Source organism: Camelus ferus, chromosome 30 (genome assembly GCF_009834535.1).
Source record: "Camelus ferus isolate YT-003-E chromosome 30, BCGSAC_Cfer_1.0, whole genome shotgun sequence".
In the NCBI taxonomy this organism is placed as follows: domain Eukaryota; kingdom Metazoa; phylum Chordata; class Mammalia; order Artiodactyla; family Camelidae; genus Camelus; species Camelus ferus.
Window position 1 is genome coordinate 15924456 of NC_045725.1, and position 21496 is coordinate 15945951.

The 21496-nt window shown below is 52.7% G+C and overlaps 1 protein-coding gene and 2 long non-coding RNA genes across 4 annotated transcripts in view; 2 read left to right on the top strand and 1 right to left on the bottom strand.

The window, feature by feature from the left end:
* LOC106728812 overlaps nucleotides 1–18749 on the top strand; it is a 146115-nt gene extending 127366 nt beyond the window's left edge. For both annotated transcript variants that reach the window (XR_004316169.1, XR_004316168.1), the window contains 2 exons: nucleotides 1990–2024; nucleotides 16716–18749. This is a non-coding gene — a long non-coding RNA (uncharacterized LOC106728812). The remainder of the gene's footprint in view (nucleotides 1–1989; nucleotides 2025–16715) is intronic.
* MYO5B (myosin VB) overlaps nucleotides 1–21496 on the bottom strand; it is a 233138-nt gene that overhangs the window by 5321 nt on the left and 206321 nt on the right. Inside the window, 10 exon segments of the mRNA XM_006177898.3 lie at nucleotides 704–784; nucleotides 2634–2808; nucleotides 3364–3649; nucleotides 5016–5166; nucleotides 7167–7256; nucleotides 8900–9051; nucleotides 10112–10255; nucleotides 11586–11679; nucleotides 13844–14042; nucleotides 16967–17044. Coding sequence (XP_006177960.3) covers nucleotides 704–784; nucleotides 2634–2808; nucleotides 3364–3649; nucleotides 5016–5166; nucleotides 7167–7256; nucleotides 8900–9051; nucleotides 10112–10255; nucleotides 11586–11679; nucleotides 13844–14042; nucleotides 16967–17044 — 1450 coding nt within the window.
* Nucleotides 11532–14449, top strand: LOC116660596. Its single transcript, XR_004316170.1, has 2 exons — nucleotides 11532–13461; nucleotides 13738–14449. It is a non-coding gene; the product is annotated as an uncharacterized LOC116660596 (long non-coding RNA).

Consider the following 21496-nt stretch of genomic DNA (forward strand, 5'->3'; position numbering starts at 1 on the left):
GTCAGTATTTAAGAGAAGCAAGGTTAAAATCTAAACTTTCAATTCTCTTTATTCGTTCTGTTGAAGAGTGGGTTCTTGTCTCGCCGCAGAAAGAATTCAGAGACAAGACAGGAAGGTTAAGAAAGTAAAGCGAGGATTTGCTAAGGGATGGATAGTACACTCTCAAGGGGAGAGCGGGCGGGCCCAGGGGAGCCGCTGCCCTGAGTTTCTTTGGCAAGCTGGTTACATAGAGAGTAAAAATTAATGGGTGGAATAGTCACTAGGAAGGAAAAGGTTTGGAGTCACATTCCCTGATTTTCATCCCAACTCTGCCTTCTTGAAGTGGGGAGGGATTTTTGTCCTTATTTAGTCTGGATCAAAAGTGTCACGGCGTTGGTGCACGATGGGGACTTCTAATCTGCAAGGCTAATCTTATTGTGATGAGGGTATATTGAGCCAAAGGTTATACTGGGACACAAGAGATTCCTGCCTTTTCCTACCTTTCTTTGTCGGCCTCCAGGCCACTTGTCACCCCAAAATGTGTGGTGCTTATCAGCCCAGAGATTCCTGCTTTTCTTTCTCTGCCCAGGGACCCCTGTTGTTTACATGACACATGGTTTCCTGCATTTGGTGAGTGCTCCCCTTTCTCTGCTCATATCTAGCTATCTGCCTGCTCTAACAGTTTTGGACTAGGACTTTATAAAATTAACATTTAAAAACTCACCTGGATTGTTCGGATAAAGGCCACTGTTACTCGTTCTTCAAATTCATTCAGGGGAGTATAAAGGTTTAAAATTTTGACAATCTGTTGAAATTAAAACCAAAGTTCAGCACAGAGCTAAATGAACATTAGACAACTTTGGCACAGGAGTACACTTTTTTAGTCAGGACCCCTCGACTTACATGCAGCTGGACTGATGTTAGGGGGTCTACATTTAGTAAACTCGAATATGTAAGCATTGCCCGGTAGGTCTGAGCTCTCTATTGTTGTGGGCCACAATGCAGTGGTCGCGGGCGGTAAAAGAATTTACCAACAACCAAAGACCACGAGGAGTTAAGAATAAAAGGGAGGTTTAATAGATACGCTGCTACCGAACAACTGTGGGCCACACAGATGAGGGGTGCCTATGTGAGCCCTGAGGATGGGCATGCAGGGTCTTTTATTGGGGAGAGGGGGCTGTGAACACAAGGAGTAGGGGGCTGCACGATCAGTTCTTGCACAGGTACCTGACTGGCTATAAGGTCTGTCAGGGATAACTGAATAATAGGATTTATGACTTTGATAATAGCAGGACATGAGGGCTGTCCGCCTAGGGCACTGTGAGCTGGGCTATTTCTTGGGGCGGCTTAGCTTTGTTAGGGTAAACACACATCCAGAGAAGATGTTTCTACCTTGCAGAGATGCAGGTAGGCCAAGGGTCCTGCAGTGGGGAGTGGAGGTTAAGGTGTCAGTAGGCTCCAGGCACACAGAGAGCCCAGGGGTGGGGCTTTTATGACTCTAGAGAGTGCCAGCCAGCTCCACATCTTACCTCCTTCCTGTCTCCTACATATCCACCCATCTCTCCCCCTCTGCTCCATGGCTTATAAAGTAATGAGGATTTTACGAAACTGGTGCCTGAAAGCCTCAGCCTCTTATCTGTAAGTAATTTAAAGGGTTCATTAAAAACGTACTGGGTATCTTACCTTATATAACAGAGGTCTTAACAACACCTTTGTGCCTCCCCCCACCACCCCAATCACTTACGAAGGGTTTTTCCTATCTGAACAGAAGATAATCCTTTGTCTGCCTACCAACTGTCTGGTGGAAGTAGCCTGCCCAGATGCAGAGCAATGCCAGTTGCAGGCTAGAAGCAAAGTTATGAAAGCAAGATAAGTTTAAAAGGGGAAAAGGTCTGAAAACTTCCAGTGCACTTATAGACGGAAGTGGTTTTCTTAAGAGTTTGTTTAGTAGTTAGCGGGGAGGTAGGAAAACGTATGTTTACTTTACTGATTTGGGATTTTGTTCTTTAGGTGCCGAGCAGGGAGAAAGTGCATGATTTAATCTGGTAAGTGATTTCCTGGTGGTGGGCCCATTTCTGAAGAGGCACATTTGTGATGGAGGGTGAGGTTGCCTGGGTGTGGATGGGGTTTATCTTTTTTTATAGACTGAATATCTCTACAACTGAGTCCTAATATAAATACAGTGGGGTGGGGGAGGAAAGGAGCATTTAAATGCTTCTAGGTTCTCACTGACTTTATATAAAATAATGTAAAACGTAACTATAATGGAATCATGGTTGTAAAGAAAATGCCAAAAGCCGGATGCTGCCAGTTTCTGAAAGAAAAGTTAATTTCTAGGTGAGCGATATTCCAGACTTCATCATAGGGGCTTAAAAAAGTTGGTAGCTAAGCTTGATGTTTTGTGGGTTGACTGCCTTATCTTTCTAAGTGAACGAGAGAGACCAGAGAGTTACTGGAAAATGGCAGCATCTTGTTTCACACACCAAAGTGGTCCTGGGCTCATCTAGGAACATTGCATCAGCTGAAACTTCAGAACTGTGTCCCTGGGGCTGTAAAAGGCCGGGAGTGCAACACTAAAAAACCACCACCGGCGAGAAGGGGCTTGAACAGGAAGCTGGGTTTGCTCTGAGTCTCTTGGCTGACAGTGCCCGTACCTGCTGGGTGCTGAGGGAGGAGCACAGGGAGCAGATGGCCTCGGCGTCCTCGGGGCTTTTCTTCTTTAGCTGCAGGAGCTGAGCTGCTTGGATCAGAGGTTCCATGGTTTCAACAGCTCCGCTCTGGTGCAGGTTTCTTCCCCGAAGCCACTCCTCCAGCTGACTTATGTTGTACCTTAGGCAGAGTAAGAGCGAGCTGTGTTAACCTGGTCCCCTTACCTCGCTGGGATGAGCGCACCTCTTGGGTTTCTTCTGAAGTGTTACCATCCTCCTCATCTTAATTATCTCACCTGGGCAAAAGCGTGAAAAGTGCCTGGCACTCAGTAACTTTCCGTGGAATGAATGGGGGCTTCAAATCATACCAAGGTGAAGTACTTCAAAGGTCTATATTAACTACATTGAATTTAAAACAACTTACACTTAACATTCACAAACATATTTGTACTTTTATGTGAGCCTTCATGCCTCTTAACTCATTTGTCTTTCCAATCTTTATCTTAGGGCATGTAAATGTGTTTAAGCTTTGAATTAATTTGTTTACCACATCACCATCTCAGTGTGTGATAAATTTCACCAACAAAAAGGTGACGGGCTTGAGTCACACACTGGTGATGACAAGGACCATCAGCTGGATTTAGACTTTGTTTTCGGAGACAGGCAGCTCGTGCCGGCTGGAGCTGGTGTGTACGGCCCCTCCATCCTCGGGGCCAGGGCGAGGCGCCTCTCCTACCTGAGCTGCATGCCTGTGCTCCAAGAGCAGATGTCCTTCCGCAGGAGCAGGTTGTTGAGAGTCATCGCGTTGATCATGTAGAAGAGCTGCTTGAACACCTGCAGGATGATCTCGGGGTCCAGGCCCTGGTCGCACATGACTGTGTGAAAGGAATTCATCTGGCGTATGACGGCATCCAGGGAGTACGAGTTCTCTCCATCCACCATGCTGGAGGAGCGCTTCCGGTAGCCCGTCGGCTTCACACCAGACAGACCCTGAATGCTCTCATTCTCCAACATGGCAGAAACTACAAGAAAAGCATGATTAGAGAAGCTGCATGTTCCCAAAGAAGACGACTTTGGTCACTCAGGTCACATAGTACCTGGGGCTTTGCCTTTGATCCCCCATAGAATTGTACAATGTCAACATGTTTAGAAATTCTATGCCAAATTCCGTAAGTTCCTAATGTGTTGACCTCTACATGGAATAAGATTTCCATATAGAAGACTTGGACCAAATCTGTGAACCAAATTTTCACTTAAATTTATTGGTGATGGGCCATAGGGAAAGGCATGCAGCAATTCAAATCTGTATTGGCTTCAGTGCTGAGAGTCCAAAATCTGAGAATTGAGCAACTTGGGTGTGGTTTTGGCCCAGCCACTGACCTGGGCCTGGATCCTGAGATCATCCTACAGTTGTTCAAACAGCTCTTCTACGTGACCCCTGACCACGTAAATCTTAGGTTAGCTGGTCTGTCATACTTATTGCACAAAGTTCAACTGTATGCCAAGCACTTAATATTTCAATATTCCTTTTAATTGTCTAACAACCCATTTACTAATGAGGCAACTGAGGCATGCTAGGAACTGGCAGGGCCAAATTTAAACTCAGGTCTGTCTGATTCCAGAATTGATGCTGTTAACCATCACCTTATTCTGAGTCGAGGCTCAGCCAGGAAGGAGGATTCGGAATGAATCTTATCCCAAGGGATGTATTTCTGGATGGCACATAGGACTCTGTCCTACTTGGAATTCACTTACAACCTACTTGTGTTGCAAGAACCTGGGGAAGGCTTTACCCACAGGTCCAGGAGACCATTTCCTCCCTGCCTTTAAGGAGCACAGTGAGTGATGCATACACGTGTCATTTTTCTTTTAACTTAAAGAATAACTGCTCTTAATTTTTCAGTTCTGATTTCATGTCAGCTGCCCAAGTGTACTACTGCTTTGGATAGAATGTTCAATATTTATTGCATGAGTGCTTACTACTGTGTTCTTTTAGATGAACATACTTTATTCATGAAAAAAGGGAAAGCAGTATATATGGGCAAGAGGATTATATTTTTTCACTGTGTGTGCACTTATGCCTTTTAAATTTATATTTATTACCTATGGAAATTAGTTTTGGGGAAAAATACAATATATTACAAAAAGAGATAAGGGAAAAGTGATCTAGACTCTCACTACCTGAGCATCGCATACTTTGATGGGACGGTGTTGAAAATTTTGTAGCTCTTTCTGAGCAGATGGCACACGCCGCCTCAGCTGCCTTCACCAGGAAGGCACTGGCTTTCTGCTGGCCACACCTAAAATACCCATTCCCCCTCGAGCAGGCAGTGCTTACCTCCACTTCAGACCCCAGGACGAGAGCGGGCTATCTCCTGTGCAGCTTACCTATCATAGGCTGCAACAGGCCCTCGGCGATTTTAATGAGCTGCTGGTAGATCTGAATGGAAAGGTCGCTCAGCACCTGTCGGTACTCAGTGAGGTCAAAGTTCTTAAGACAGTGTTCATTCTGCTTTACGGTATTCTGAGTCATGAAGCCCTGCGGAGGGAGAGGCGTGCTTTACTGAGGTTCCGTGGTCTGCCGGGCCCAGCAGGACTTCTGGGCCTCCGGTCGCTTTGGCAATACCCTGTCTGTGGGGATTTGGGGGGCTCTATCAGGCTCTGTCTACTCATATGATGTTCTACAAGACCCTGTCAGGTTCTCTGAGGTCTCCATGATGGCTCTTCAATTTTAGACGGTGTAAAAACTCAGCATGATAGAAAAGTTGAAACTGCGTAATTAAAGAGGCCTAAACCATTTAGTCCAAATCTCTGAAGTTTTCCTAAGGCAGCAGGTCCCTGGAAAGAGGGATCTACCATGCTTTCTGAGCCTTTGCCCACTTCTCTTCCCAATATACTAGGTTCGCCTAAAATGTTACATTACACAATCCCTACAGGAGTACCACGGTCAGATTGTATGTTTTTAAAATGAGAAATTTTAGATGGATTTATCCCTTGGGTATCAGAATTAATGGATGAACGGAAACGACTCCACAGCTATAGCATTGTGTCTGCTTAGCTCTCAGGCCAAGGGGAACAAAGAGTAGCTGAAAGGCCAGTGTTTTCAAAAGGGTGCCTACCCCCAGCAGAGCCTCTCGTCCTAGGTCAAATCACAAAGCAAGTTTTAATGAAAACAAAAGCAGGCAGAAGAGGGGATTACTGAGATAAATGTTAGTCTACAAAGATCCGGTTACACCGTAGTTCAAGTCTTGTCCCAGGACTATAAGCACGTGGAACAACAGCCTAACGTAATGGAACTCTTGGTCCTCCCCAGCCCTATGTTGCGTTCTGTGTAGGATGCATACAGCATTGGGCCACGTGATGACCCTCCATGAGACAACCTTAAATGCAGCTCTGTGCATCGAAGTAAAAGCTTGTATGTGATACTGGGGTTACGTGATAGAGGATATCTGGTTCGAAAGGAAGGCCACGTCTCCCATTAATACAGTAAAAGCCCCTTCTTTAACTTTTAACCCATCCCCTTTCATAATAAAAGCGGGTGTCAAACGAAGTTCTGTTTCTAAGGGGAGACAGGGAGTCAAGGCCCACTCCCAGGGCGGCAAGACGACCGGCACGGTGTGTGCTTTTATCATCCCAGGGAGAAGAGTCTGTTAACAACTTGTTCTGGCACCGAAGATGGAATGAAGCTTTCAAAATCATTGCGCTATAGTGATTTACACCACGTGCTGGCCTTGGGAAGGGTGGAGAGTGAGAGAAGGGAAAGCCGAGGAGGCCTGCAGGGAACTGGGAGTGTGGGCAGTGTCTGGGCCGGGCTGGAATTTTCCCTGGAGAGACTAGGGTGGAAAGAGGCCATATGTTACTAGGTCATTGGGCTGAATGCAGAGCATGGGAAGAGCTCTTTCAAGAACCAACAGTGGGAACAGTGAGCTCTAGATAAAGCAGGACCCTAGAGGTCCACGGTGGAACATGGAGTGATGGGCCTCAGGCCAAGGAATCGAACTTAGTGGGAAGCATGAAGCTGGATGTCAGGGTCGGTTTGCACAGACATAGTTCGATCACCCTGTGCCTCTTTTCTTGGGCCACCTCCGTCTGCCTGAAAACGGACAAGCTAGCTGGCTGGCTTAGAAGACAATGGTGCGTCCTGTCAGCATTCGCAGAAATGGGGCTCTTCTAGAGCTGCTTCAGAAAATTAAGGTCACAGGGGCTCTCAGACAATGGATGGTTTTTGTAAACTCATTTACCCACAAATCTACTTACTTCATTTAGATGCTTTCCGGGGCCCGCCTTTCCCCTGCTTCTAGCTAGCAGGTGCCTGGAGCCTGAGGTCAGAGAGGGTGTTCCAAAGACCTCACACCCTCTCCTCGGGACGCATATCACCTCAGAATGATGTATGGACAAAACCGAGATGCCTTCCGTGACTGACACCTCTGCCCCCGTTCTAACCTGAGATCCTAGGTGCTCCGAGGTGGAACACGTGTTGCTGGGCACAAGGGAATGAGGACCTAAGCGCTGAGGACACGGGGCACTTCAGGGGCTCACCTCATCCCCACTGTACTGCTTCAGGCAATGCAGGAGGCGGCAGGTGTTGGATAACCAGAAGGACGTCATCTCAAAGTCATCATTATGCTTCTGTGCAAGAAAAGACATTCCTGGTTTTGAGTCAGCGGTTCCCATCTGGTTAAATGCTTACCTGTTACTTTCGTGTCCACATTTCCTCCTCTCACCCAGCAGTCCCCAAGCAGACCCAGTGACAGGCGGGCCCTCGCCAGTCACGAGCAGAGATGAGACTCACTGCTTCTCCACTGCTGGGGATGGTACACGACCTCGTCCCAGTCCCCTGATCAGAGGCATGCACACGGAGGACAAGTTCTTTATGGCTACAACAGCAAGTGACACAGAGCCCTGGGCTCTACTGTGACCTGGCTGGGCAGGTTCTCAGCTATCAGTGCTCAGACAGAAGGAGTGGCAGAGAGCATGCCAGTGAAATATTCTGGTATCCCATTTATCTATAGAGGCCAGGTGTGCAATGATTTGAACTCTGGAAAATGGCAACAAACTGTAACTAAATGAAAAAGGTTGATCAACAACCTTAATAGCAACACTGCAGCTCGTGAACCAGGACCATGGCTTTGTGGAGCACGTTCCGTCAGGTCAGTGTGGTCATGACGTAAATGTCAGGCAGAGGGGTGAGCTACGGTGACAATAAAACAAGGAAGCTGAACAGAAAGTGACCAGCGGGGGCTGAGTGTGCTAATTCAGCCTGGGGACCCCAGGAAGCGACACCACCTAGACTGGCATGAACCCCCCTGGAGCTCACAAAAGAGGTCAGGGCAGGAGACGCAGCCCTGAGGGTCGTGAGCAGGCGATGATGTACGTTTAGGGCCAGGAGTGGATAAAAGTGACCACGGAGCCCATGGCAGAGAAGGCCTGGCATGGAGCTGGGATGTGCGGGCTGGCGCAGGCCCTCACAGAAGGGGACGGGTCAGGCAGCGGGGCTCAGAGCTGGGCGGGACTCCATGCTTCTGAGGACGGCTTGCACCCTGAGTGGCAGCGTCTGAGAACTGGGGACAAAGGGCTCGGGCCTGCTGGGAGCTGTCAGTCTTTCTCTCACTGAGGACTAATGTCCCTTGGAAATCTTACTTCCCACCATGTGACCCCACCCTCTGTGCGGCTGGGCCTCAGCTCCCTGCAGGCAGCCTGTGACTGCAAGGGCTACCAGCACATCCGTGAAGAGCCTTGGGCCTTCAGGTGGTGCTCCTGAACCCCATCAGAGCCCCGCAAGCAGCCCTGGCCCAGCCTAGTGTCTCACGTCGGAAGCTGGTGACTGTCAGCACCCTCCCTGTGCCCCCACCCCGGGCAGCAGGCACCCAGCCCCTTGGAAAGGTCTGAAGAGAGCCTGTGTTCAAGCTGTATCCCTGAACCTCACTCCAGGATGGGGTCAACCTGCCCTCAGCTGAGGCAGGATGTCTTCCTAGCATCTCTGGTCAAGTCCTCTGAAAATGCCAGTGTTCCCTGGAGGTTTAGCAGGGAGCGGCTCGAGGGCTACACGGGATTTGTAGGCTTCCTGCTCTGAGCCCAAGCATCCTTCTTGAGAAAATGCCCAGGCACCCCTGTTACACAGGCGAGCTGCTTCTGCACTTGAATCATTTACCTTCAGAGCTGGAGATTTTGGAGAACTTGCTACTGCAAAACCCAGACAGAGAGAAGCAACGGTGGGCTGCTGGCTTCACTCAGTGCCCCCGCAAACCACCACCTTCAGCCTGGACACTGACCTTGAGGACTCTCTTAATGCCGTTGATGGTGGAGGTCAGCAGGGAGTGCACCTTGAGGTCGTCGTTCACGTAGTCCGCATACCTGATGCACATGTAGAGGATGTAGGCAGGGAGGCAGGGCACCGTGCCCGCCAGTGTCTGCGGCTTCAGGTCTAAGAGCAACAAACAGCAAGAGTTAGATTTGTAGCTGGGCACCTAAGCCATGCAGTGAAGTCCCAGCGTTCGTGCAGAGGGGCCGTGTGCAGGCAGCTTAGCAGGTGAGCTTGCCTGGGGCCGCCTGAGCGATGACCGTGGGAAAGAGCTGCCTGCCTGCTGGCGGGAGCAGTCTCCACTCCCTATTCTTCCCTTTCACTCTGATGCTGTGAACTTTGAGTTTCATTCATCAGAGATTAAAGCTTCATTCCTAGCAGCATTTGAATAAGATGCATCTTGTTTAAGGATATTTGAGATGAACTTACACTGCATTTCGTTGCCAGACAATTGTGGGGGAAATCTACTTTTACAAAAAGAGCAAAATACTCAACTACTGAAAATACCCGAAACAGAGAGCTGAAGCAAAACCTTTGTGAGGCTGAAGTCACACTCCATTCTTCCTGTGGCCCTCGGCACAAAACTCAGCAGAGTGGGACCTCAGCAAACTTAAATCTCTCTAACATAACATCTACCTCTTATTTGAGCTTTACCCTGCAAAAGCTACCACCTCTTCACATTCCTCACATTTGAGGAGGGTGGTGCGGCTTTAACACAGCACCGTTTCCTGTGTGGGGTGGGCGGGGCGGTATCCTCGTCCCATTTTACAGACAGGAGACCTGAGGCACAGGGAATGGAGCTAACGGCTCAGGGGCCAGAGGCCCAGACCACCAGGACTTTTCCTCCAGCTCTGCAGGTGGCTGCTGCACTGGGCTGCGCACAGAGCAAGAGGGTGGGCTTGCTAAAGCGAGATGGGGTGTGAGACCCGAGGGATCGAGGGGTTGGAGCTCGTACCATTGGCAAACCAGGCCCGGGGCTGAGAGGAAAGCAGCTCCCAAGAGCCCTGCATGCTGAACCCTGGGGGCAGCCCCCAAACTGACCACAGTGTCAGCACCCCCTGGGTGCCTGTCAGAACTGGGACGCAGCTCCAGGTGGTGGCTGAGAGGAGGCAGGGGCTGTATGGGGGGGAGGGAGGGATGGGGCTGTGCAGGAGGTGGGAGTGAGGTGCATGGGGGCCCCGACCTGTCACCAGATTCCGCACGAGCAGGGCCTCGTCCTCCTTGTGGTACTCCAGCATGCCCTGGAAGTCCTTCTCCTTCCGCTGCACGGTGACCTGCCTGTTGAGCTCGTGGCGCTTCTTCTCACTCTGGGCCAATGCCTGGGCAGCTGAGCAGGAATGACAGACGCAGCATGAACTGAAACCTGCAGGCTCAGGCCCTGGGGCCAGGTCATCTCAGGTGGGTGGGGTTTGCGCCTGGTCTGGGGACCCAGGGATCGGGGGTTCTCTGGGCTCCCACACTCTTTACACGGTCTGTCCCTGCAGCCTGGGCCATACTCCAAGTGTGACAAGAGGAGCTTAGCGGCAGGCACTAGGGTCCACTCCAGACTGGAGCTGGGGAAACACCCAAATGGTAACAGGCAAGTTTGGACCAGAGGAAACTCGGGAAGGATATGAGGTAAGGACAGATGGCTGTACAGCCATGCTCCTGGGCAGCTGCTTTTCCCCACCCAGCTGTAAGGAAGGGAAGGGGGGTGTGTGGGAAGAGGGAAGGGAGAAGAGGTTAGGAGAGAGGGAGGAAGGGGATGGGGTTGGGGGGGGAAGGAGGGAGGCAAGGGATAGGGAGAGGGGAGAAGAAAAAGCCTGAGTGACCAGGAGAATGAGAACTCTAGGAACAGAAAAGAGGATCCCAAAGAGGAGAGGGGCATGTGGGATATGGAGAGCATGGCCCAAGGCTGAACAGGACACAGCTCTGCCCTCCCAGAGCCTTGTCTAGAGCAGCAGGGGGACACAAGCAGGTGATTAAACAAATACACGATAACTGTGATGGGAACTGTGACTGGTAGGCGTGTGGTGTTAGGACAGTGAATGAAGGAACTTGAGCCCTGCGGACACAGCTTCTGAGCTGAGGTGGAAGGGTTGGGGGCATCACGGTCGTGAGGGGACCAAGAGAGGGTTCCCGGCGATGTGCAAAGAGGGGTGGGGAGTGACATGATCAGCTCTGCAGCAGGGAGTCGGAGGAAGAGATCATTCTAGCTGTTCCTGGGAGAGTGATTTAAATCTCTGCCTGACTTCTCTGGGCCAGATTCCAATTGGGAAGTTTAATCCCAGAACTGACCTCTCTCCTTCCTGACTCCCACAGGATGGAGCGAGGCCCTGTGGTTTGGGGCTTTGTGTTACAGAGCATCCTCTCATTCAGGAAAGTTTTGTCTTCTAGTTTTAAGCCCTTTGAGGGCAAGACCACAGGGCCACCGTCTTGGCTGCCCCTGCAGAGCTCAGTCAGCACCCAGACACCCACTGAGTTCAGGTGACCGTAGTCCAGATTCCAGCAGACGGAGACTGTTCGGGCTCCTGGGGTCTGTGTGACTCTGTCACGTGACTGCACTGGGCAGGGGCGGCAGGAGGTCGGGGAAGGGTCGGGGGTGGGGGGCAGGGGGTCCCCTCCCAGGGGCGAGGCTGAGCACACCTGGGCCTCACACACACCAACTCACCACCTACCTTCTAGGTCCTGGACTTTCTTCATGTAAATCTTCAGTTGTTTTTTCAGCTTCCTCTCATTCTTTTCCAGCTTTTCAACTAGTTCTTTAAGGTCCTAAAAGCACAAGGAAGCAGTGTGAGAACAGATCTAATCCTGTCCTGGAGGGCAGGAGCTAGAATCCGGGCAGCCATCGAGGCGGCCGGCCCCCCACAGCTCGCTGCTCCCCAGTCTGGACCCACAAAGCAGGAGATGGGTCAGAGCCCTCTCCCGGTCAGGACGGCAGACTTCTCCCGGCTCGGGCTGCCTGGTGCTCTGCCAAACACACAGCTCTCAAGGCCAAGGCTCCTCGGTTGCCATGACAACCCCCAGGAGACTCAGCCTGGGCATCCCCAGGTGGGTGGGCGGTGCCCTGGGAAGGAAGGGCAGGTGAAGGCACGAGAGTGCAGCGGGGAGGTGTCAGCTGGAAGAGCCCGCAGGCCAGGGAGGCTCCCCGAGGCCCAGAAGTAAAACCGGCCCTGGCTGGGGCCCCTAGTGGCTACCTGATCCCTAGCAACCATCGCCACTGGGACCTGGAACAGTACTAATGTCATGCTGTTCCAGCTGGGCAGTGGGCCTCTGTGGCTGGGGAAGCAGGGCGCTCCATCACCGTTACAGACTCTGTGACCAGGAGTGATACAGAAGACAGAAGCAACATGCCACTGTGGGACCTCAGAAGACATCTGGGTGGCAATTTTTAAGCTTGGCCTACGGATGAAAGTTTGTTCCCACTGCAAACTGCAAACCTAGTTATTAACATCATCAAGGACTTCATTTATCTTAATAAAAAAAGAAAAGAAATTTAAGTTCTCAAATTGAGAGGTATCTAAAAATTCAGCTCAAATGACAGGAGGTGCAGCAGAGTCAAACCCAGACCAGAGACCGACCGTCATACCTGCAGCTGGAGTCAGTGAGTGGAAAAGACCCAGGCACCTCGAGAAACCTTAGCCGGGATTCTTCTGGGTTCATCAGGTCTCCTGTGAAGCCTCAGCTCTACCCACCCTCAGCTCATCCTCAGGCATCTTTCCCGAGCTGTGCCACAGTGTGTGGATGTCCCTGTGGCTCCCTGAGCCGCCTCCCGGCCCCAGCGGCTTCACTGCATGCCACCCACCTCTACCTGTGCTCACGTGGCCCTCTCCACATCCAACTGCACGGAATCCTCAACTGGGGTTCTTACTCTTGCAAGTGAAGAAATGATGCTCAGAGGCGACTGATTTGGACAACCCAGTGAACACAGAACCTGGTGCTGCTCCAGACCAGAGTCAGGACCGCACTGCTGCAACAGCCATCCGGGCGCCACACTCCTCTGTGCGACGGCTGTGCAGGAACCTTCTGGACAGGCTTGGGGTACTTTCTTCTGCTCCCCACGGGGACACTCAGCTCCAGGAGGCCACCAGCCCCCTGTGTCATCTCATCCTCCACGGTCACTCCTGTCCTCGCTCCCTTTTTCCATCCTCCTCTCTGCCCATCTGCATGGCTGACCTCCCTTTCATGCCTCCTGCCTCAGCTCAAGCCTCCCCTGCAATTCTTTTCTGTAACACTTGTTCATCCCATGTAGAAGTGTGGTTTTAGAAACACCGTCTTTTTTTTTTTTTACATGTCTTGTTTCTCCTGTTAACTCTCTGAGGACAGAGACTGTCTTCCATTTCTCTGGCATCTGCCAGGGCTTCTTTGGTGACTGTCCGCAAGAACAGGTCACCAACAGTTCCTCCCACTACCCTTCCCAACAAGAGGAAGAGCCTGGCCAGCCACATCTGTCTTGATCAGCAGAGTGTGGCAGAGGCGACGCTGGGCCAGTTCCAGGACTACATCTTGGAGGTCAGCTGCCACGTAAAGCAGCTCAGGGTGATCCAATTAAAGGTGAGCACACGTGTGCAGAGAGAGGACCACACAGAGGGGAGCCAAGGCCGCAGCCACAGGACTGGGCGGGCGTGCATCCTGTAGCCTCAGCCAATACCAGCGGAGCAGAGAGAAGCCGCCCCTGCTGAGCGCTGCCAGGAGGCCTGACCGGCATGACGGGGTGGTTCTTCTAAGCTGCTGAGTTTGGGGGAGGTTGGCTGTACATTGACAGACAAATGAAATAGCTCCACAAACCTTTGCTGACAGAGGTTTCTGGGTTCTCTGTTCCTGCCACAGGGCCAAAGACATGAACCTTGTCCAGCTGGCGGAAGACCATACCTGGTCCCCTTCTCTTCCAGAAAGTGACCTCCCAGAGCTGGGCTCCGCAGGGCACACCACTCACCAGGTTCTCATTGGTCAGCCGGGAGATCTCCTGCTGGACGCCGAACTCCACCTGGGCCTCCGGGGAGAGCAGGAGCGTCTGGCAGAAGGTCTGCTGCTGCCTGTCCATCTCCTCCCTCAGGGCCTCCACCTGGGCCTTGAGCCCCTCCACCTCCTCCTCATGCTCCCGGCTCTGCGCCTGCAGCTGGGCCTCCAGCAACCTGCACCGGGGGAGGGGGCGGGTGACCGTGGGGCTCGAGTCAGTGTCCCCAAGTAGGGGCCACAGACAGACACACGACAGGGGAGCAGCCGAGCAAGGACACAGCAGCAGCAGCAGCAGCAGCAACTGCACGAAGCCACCGGGACGGACATGGAGGGGAGCAGATCTACAGGGCTGGGTGGATGAGAGGGCTAGCCTGTCCATTCTGAGGACAGGAAATCAAGGCCAAAGCCGGCACCCCCAGCCTCGGGCCTTTCCTGACCACCTTCCCTCCCTGGCTCTTTGTTCTTAAGCGCTGCCTGTTCATTTGGGATTGAGAGATGATCTCCAAAATATACCAGCAGAAAGAAATTTCTTACAGCATCTTTTCAATAAAAGCAGCCATATCTGGCCCAAAGCTCACAAGAATCTGCTAAGACAAAGCTCTGCAGACTGAACCCACTGTGTCATTTGCATATTTTCCCTACAGTAGATTCCCTGCAAGTGTCAGAGAGGCAAAATATTAACCCCTTTCTTTTTATCTTACCACTGTTACCCCCACTTCCTCTCTGGCCTTCTGTATACAATTTCCCCATTCAGAACAGAAACTAAGACCAATTACAAATTACCTGGGGGGAGGTTTAAGATCAACTGGTGGCATGACAAGAAGCGGAGAAGGCTGGGGAGGAGTTTTGGAAGCCCCTCTGGGAGACACGGAGGCAAGGAATTAAGGAAGGTTTGTAAGCAGCCTCTGCTGCAGGAAGTTAACTAGTGATATAACCATGGTGCTGTCTTCTTGGACTCAACTACTTGGGCAAACTTTCATCTGATGTCCCCTCACTTGGTCACCCCAGCCTCTGCCTGGGGCGCAGGTAAAGACTGGGACCAGAGCTCAGCAAAGGTAGGAACCCGGAGGCGCCCAGGAGCCAGCTGTTCCGGCCTTTGGAGGGGGAGGCGCGGTGGCGCCATGTCTTGGCAGGTCTGCTAGTTCTGCTGTCCCTGTGGGAGGTGACATCACCCCAAGAGAGGAGGGAGAAAGAGAGAGGGGACTGTCTACACTGTCAAGTCCCAGATGGAAGTGACCCATAGCAGTTCTGGGTGCAGCGCTTGGCTCCCGGGGGCTTCCCAGCCAAGTTACACAAGAGAGTGAAGAAATGAAGGAGGCCTCACTGCTGCACCCACAAACCACAGGCAGCGTTACCAAAGCAAAGCAATAATGCGAGGATTGTGGGAGACGATTTGGTAATCAGATCATCATTTTTAGAAGACACAGGATATTAGATAACACCCAGTCTTGGCTGCAACGCACTAAAAGTAATCACGAGTAAGTCATAAATGGAGAGAGAGACTAGGAGCCTGTGGAACTCTGCCCGAAGGATTAGTTCCTGGTTTGTGCTATTTACTGCTCACATCTTGTCCTCCGTGTAGACTGGAGGTGGGTGACAGCCCAGGGTTCTGGGCAAGGTCCGAGAATCCCTGCCCAAGCTCAGACTAGCCACCTCACTCTGCAGGGAGAAAACTCAAACAGGGAGAGGTGTGAGGCCACCGCCAGTGGCAGAGATGGTTCTGGAAGCCAAGTCTCCTGATGTACAGGGCTATGCCTTCTTTGTTTTATTAATGCACTCATTTGCTTATGTATTAAGCCACATCCAATCCCTCCCTCCCCACCTCCCCCAAAAAACTTCTAGATGGTACCGGAGTCTGATCTTACTGAAAAACAGCCACTAAAACACAAGCAGCAGCTAATGTATACTCCGCGCCTACTACACGGCAGGCGTGTGCCAAGTGGCCCGCGTGTGTTAATCTCCTTCACAGTGACCCGAGGAGGCAGGTCCGACCCTGATTCACATTCTACCAGTGACAGAATGGAGCCAAGGTCACGCTGTTCACAGGCTGTGGGGCACATCTGAACCCAGAGCCAAAAGACACGCTGCCCTGAGAACCAGTGGACCTAAACTTTCTTTGGCCAAGAGAGGCTTGTCCTGCTGTAATGAGACCTCTGCTCTGTCATCAGCGGGCAGCACTCAGGAGAGGGTGCGTGAGGCGCTGGGCTCCCGGGCAGCTGGCACTGTACTCACGCCGCCTCGCCGAGCCTGTTTCCTCTTCTGGGAAACAAGCCTGAAGACCGCCGCCCCATCTGTGGTTGGGGCTTTCTAAAGCTCAAAGCTATGCCACAGCTCTGAGAAGCCACACGCTGCCAATAAACACGCAACGTGACCATCAGGTTGTGTTAATTCTCTGCACGTCTAATCTCTCTGCTAAACTGCTCACCCGGGGCTGAAGGCCAAAGGGCTATGGATTCAGGCTCTGGTATCAAATGGAACTAGGTTCACATTCTGGACCTTCCTCTCAAGCTCCAGGGTCTTCGCCCCTTGAGCGTGTGGGGAGGGTCACATGTGACAATGCTGCAGCCCACTCGGCACCGGGCTGGGCAGCTGCTGTGCGCTCCAGGCTGTCACTGGGACAAGGGTGCAGCACACGTGCTGGAGGCAGGCAGCGAGGAGGCCTGTGCTTGGACCGTGGCCAGCAGCACAAATGCAGCCGGTGCTCTTGGCTGGTCCTGCAGTTAGGACGGAGTGAGTACGTAGCATGGGAGCAGCACAGACACAGCAACCCCCAGAATTATGTTCGCCTTGTTCCAGAGAGCTGTATGCCTGCTGCTGTATTAACCCCCCGGTCTGCTCCTTCCCTGCAGAGCCGGTGAGCCGACCAGGTGGCTTCTAAGGTTCCACTGAGCCATCAAGTGCTATCACCTGGCCCCCAACAAGCAGCCTCCGCCGACCTGACCCAGACAGCCTGGACAGAGAGTGACAGACGGCGATGCAAGGGACTACCCACAGCACCCCCGAGACTGTGCCCCTGCACCCACTCTGGCCGGAAAACAATTACGGACAGACACGAGCAGGCAGGACGAAGCAGACACAGGAAGAAAGGCACGCGTTTGACCTGGCAACTTGCTTTAGGCCTTGGTAGGCCAGGCCGAGCTCTCCATCTTCATTCAAGTATCCCCAATCCTCAGTCTTGCTAGAAATAAAGGACAGAAAAACAGGGCATCCAGTGTGGAGGGGAGAGACAGGGCAGCAGAGAGGTGGGAAAGTAAGGTGATTGCAGCCGAGGTTTAGAAAGGCAGAAGGGAAGGCTCCAGAACACCCAGCTCCCCTCTGTCCCCTCCCGTCACCAGCATCTGGGCACCAACAAACATCACCTCCCCCAGGTCTCCCAGCATCCAGTCACTGTCCTGTGAGGCTCTGTGCTCTCCCGTGGGGCTCACTGACCCCTACCAGGCCAGAAAGAAGCATTAACACGCGCTCAGTCTCCATCCTTCCCTCAACTAGGGCAATCCAGAAAAGAAAGGGAGAATCAGAGAGATGCAGACAGGGCAGGGAGGGGAGGTACCAGCTGTACAGAGCAGGCAGGGTGCAGGCGCGGGATCTCTGGGGACATCTGGCTCAGCGAGGACGAAAGCAGGAGACTATGCATTTTGCCCGCTTTTTAATGCATGTCTCCTTCCTGTCACTTCCTTAGGGTGTTAAAGTATTAACTCATCTCAACTGCAGAGTCTTGCACAAAGAAACAGCTAATAACTTTGGCCAGCAGGACAAGAACTGAACTTTCTCCCCTCGACCTTGGGACTTGGGTGCATTACTCCTATTTACTCAGCCGGGAAAGCAGGAGGCCAGAGGCCCTCCACTGGTGAGCTCTGTGTCCTCTCCATTGGCCCCATGTGTGCCTGATGCCAGCCACGTGGCTCCTGGAGATGAGGTGCACGTCACATGCTCCCCAGCCATGTACCAGCCCTGGGCACACACTCGAGGCCCTTGAAGACCAGCAGGATTGGGTGGTGGGTGGCAGGCAGAGCCCTGCTGTCCCCGCCAGGATTCGGCCCCTCCGTCCCTGCTCCCAGGGGGCCTCTGCTCTTGCTGGTTGGGTCCCAGCTTTCCTGGCAGGAATCACGAAGCAGGAGCTGCATCCACCCTGCTTGCTCTCAGGACCAGCAACCCTCTCCTTTCCAGGGGGGAAACACTCCTCCCCAGGAGCATTTTTAGTGACAGTCAGCCAGTGGGTGCCCCTGTGAGGTTGTGTGTGAGGCTGGGCTGTAGCTACCCATTGCAGCCCCCAAGCTCGGCCTCATGGAGAAGGGCCCCAGCCCTTGTGGGGCTCACATGGGCTGCTTCTTGGGCACAGCCGGTTGCACCCACAGCATGCCTGACCATCAAGTGTCGGGTCTGAAGAGGGTACAAGGGCAAGACAGCAGTGAGGACGCTTATGGGGCTACTTCACGGCCTCTGCTCCCTGGTAGCTCTCTACTGTCACGCTGCTGTCCCTCCAGTCGGGTTGAGGGGGGATACCTCCAACCAGTTTATCCTGGGACCTCTCCTAGTCAGGGCGCCAGCCCCTCTAACGTCCGTAGCCCTCACCCAGGCCTGGCCTCCCCAGGTACGGCCTTTGCTTGTAGACTTTGCCGCCCCCTCCCCTGCCCCTGCCATGCTTAGCACTCGGCTGGCCCATGTGTTCTATGCATCCTTAAAACTCCAACAGGCCTGGCTGTGTTGAGGGGGAGCTGATAGCTTAGCGCTTTCCCCTTCTCAAGTATTAATGAGGTGGGCAGCCCCATAAAAAGACTGGCAGGACCCCCAGGCAGGGCCACTATTTCTGCCAGCACCATCTGGTTCCCTGGCCCAGAGGCTCTATCTCATTTTTTGCCTCTGAAACAGCTTACTTACCTGTAAAGTTCTATTGGGTCCCTGAGCTCACTCCTGATTGGTTATTTCCTTCACTCCTGATTGGTCCATTTGTAGTACTTCATTTGCATGGAGCTCACTCCTGATTGGTTCTCTCCCTCCTGATTGGTCCACTTCTACAAAGCTTGTTCCTAATTAGTCAACTTTTGTTATACCTTATTTGCGTATGATGTTGCAAACTGTAAACTGGCAGCCTATAAAAGCCTGTGTAAACCTACAGACGGGGTCTAGAGCTTGGAGTGTTAACTCCTCTGGGCCCGCTGGTGTAATAAATCTGAGTTCTCCAACTCTCTGAGTGCTGCTTGGTCTCTCGCCTGGATCCAGGTTGCTGTCACAACTGAGCTGTTAACACCCAGCTGTAACACGTTTTTCTGCAACATTAACACGTACATGTAACTCATGCTTTTTAGCGGCTACTGAGCTAGCTAGCAACACTGACCCAGACGGCGGTTCACTGGGACCAAATCCAGGCACGGCTGTGGTCATTTGTGGGTGGGGCCCAGAGGTGGGCGCATCCTTGCTGAAGGGGCTTGGGGGATCCTTTCCTCCAGCTAGCTCGCTTTCACCCATGGAGAGACACCGAGGTGATTTCCCACCTGACACTGACACCCGGGCTAGACCCCAGGTGGTCTCCTGGCCTTCGTCTCAAGCCGGTTCCTGACTCACATTGGCTGGCCCCACAGACCCTGAGGACGGGCTGCTGGGCCTCTGAGGGTCCCTGTGTTCCCACAGCTCCCATGAAGGCAGATCCCCTCTCCAGGAGGTCGCATGTGTGTTGCTGAGCTATACAGGAAGGACATTAGCATTAATCCCAGCTCAGAGGGAGATACTCACAGAATCCTTAATCCTGTAACATGCCAGGCATTATGCACAAAGATAAAAGTAGAGAACTGTGTAGCCCAGTCGCCACACAGTACTCACAAAATCAGGCACATGAGTAAATTAAAAACCAGCCATCCAGCTCCAGACCCATCTTTTGTTCCAGATGAATGAGTCCCTCCCTCTCCTCTGACACCACTGAGGGCAGAGGCTGGGGAGGGAGTGCCACCTGGTGGTCTGAGAAGGAAAATCCCAAACAAGCTCACAGGAATTTACTTTTTAAAATATAAGACCTTGATGTCACTTAGTATCAACACATATGTGTTGACATATGTCCTGTGTATGTCCCACTGTGCTGAACCTTGTTTCCAAAGAGACCACAGGCACACACATGAATAAGCAGCGAGTAGAGCCTCCGACTGCAGGAGGCAGCAAGACAGAGCCCTGTGGGAACCGGCTGGGGAGCCAGGCCGCCCTGAAGGCAGCTCCCCTCTGCTAACAAGCTCCCGGCCAGGGCCTGTCCTACACACCCCAGGCCTGTTTCTTACATGTAAAGTGAAAGTGTACCCTGAATTATCTGAGGTTCCCTCCAGGTCTATAGTTACATAGCCCAAACTGTGAAAGTCACGCCCCAGGAAAGGCCTGGGATAATATTACTCTCCCTCTGCAGACACTGTGAAAACTAGGACCCAGCCACCGTCCCTCCACCCAGCGTAAGGACCTGCCGCCCTGTGGACAGAAGCAGGCAAGGTTCCTGCCGGCTCGGAGGTGGTCCGCTTCCCACTTCTACAAAGACCACTTTGTGCTCCGAGGATGTTCTCATTTCTGTGCTTCACACTCAGACTTCCTACCCAACTGCCCAGGAGATTCTGGGATCTCAGAGAAATGGGAGGCGGAAACCCCAACACCATGAATGAGAGGGGAATGTTGAAACCACAGACCTGGCCACTTGGGGGGAACTCTCCATGGATAAATGTGGTTGTGCCACGGAATCCAGCAGACAGAAATTGTGCTGATGGCTCAGGACCAAGAGATTTGGGGAAACATAAGGGAATGATCACCCCCGAGGAGAAAGCTGAGAGCTGCGAGCCAGGGGCAGCTCAGGCGCACTTGTGAGCGGAGCTGAGCAGCGGAATCAGCGCCTCCCCTCCTCCGGCAGGCCCAGCAGGACACCCTGCAGCAGCCGGGGTTCAAGGCCAAATGAAGCATCAACTCCAAGCCCACCCTAAGGCGGCTGCACATACCCCTTCCTGGTTAGACAAGGTCTCCACTCTCCCGCGCAGGCCTTTTAGGGGATGAGTGCTAACCCCAGGTCCACCTGCCCAAGCCCAGGTGGCAACAGCAAAGCTGCTCTCTGTGCCGAGGACCTCTTGTTGTTGCCCAGCACCTGCTGGGCGGTCAGGGCCTGCAAGGTTTCCGAGGACCCAAGGAAAGGTCCAAGAATGCACCCTACTCCTTGCTTTGGAGTTCCACAGGCTTGGCAAGGCCTGGGTAGAAGCGGCCAGTGGCCAAAGGAACTTGTTTCTGGAGCCAGACCTGAGCCTTGGTCACTCCCGCCCACCTCACTATGTGACCTGAGTGCAAGCCAGAGGCGAGGCCAGCCCCAGGGCAGCAGGAACTGCTGTCTCCCTGCCCACTTGCCCGTCTCTCCCGGGAAGACCCTGATGGACAGCTCTGAGAAGAAGGCCTCTCTGAACACCCAGCCTGTCTGCGGCCGCTTGTTTCTGGGGCACAGACCAGCCCTCTCTTTACTTTAGTTCTGCCATTTATAAGATGGTAATAATGATGCTGGTTTCTCTTGCTTCCCAGGGTGTGAAATGAAGGAGCTTTCGGAAGCCAAGTGCCGTACACATCCCTGTGGCTATTCTCAGAGCAGGCCCTCCACACCGGCTTCTCTCCAGATTCGAAAACAAAG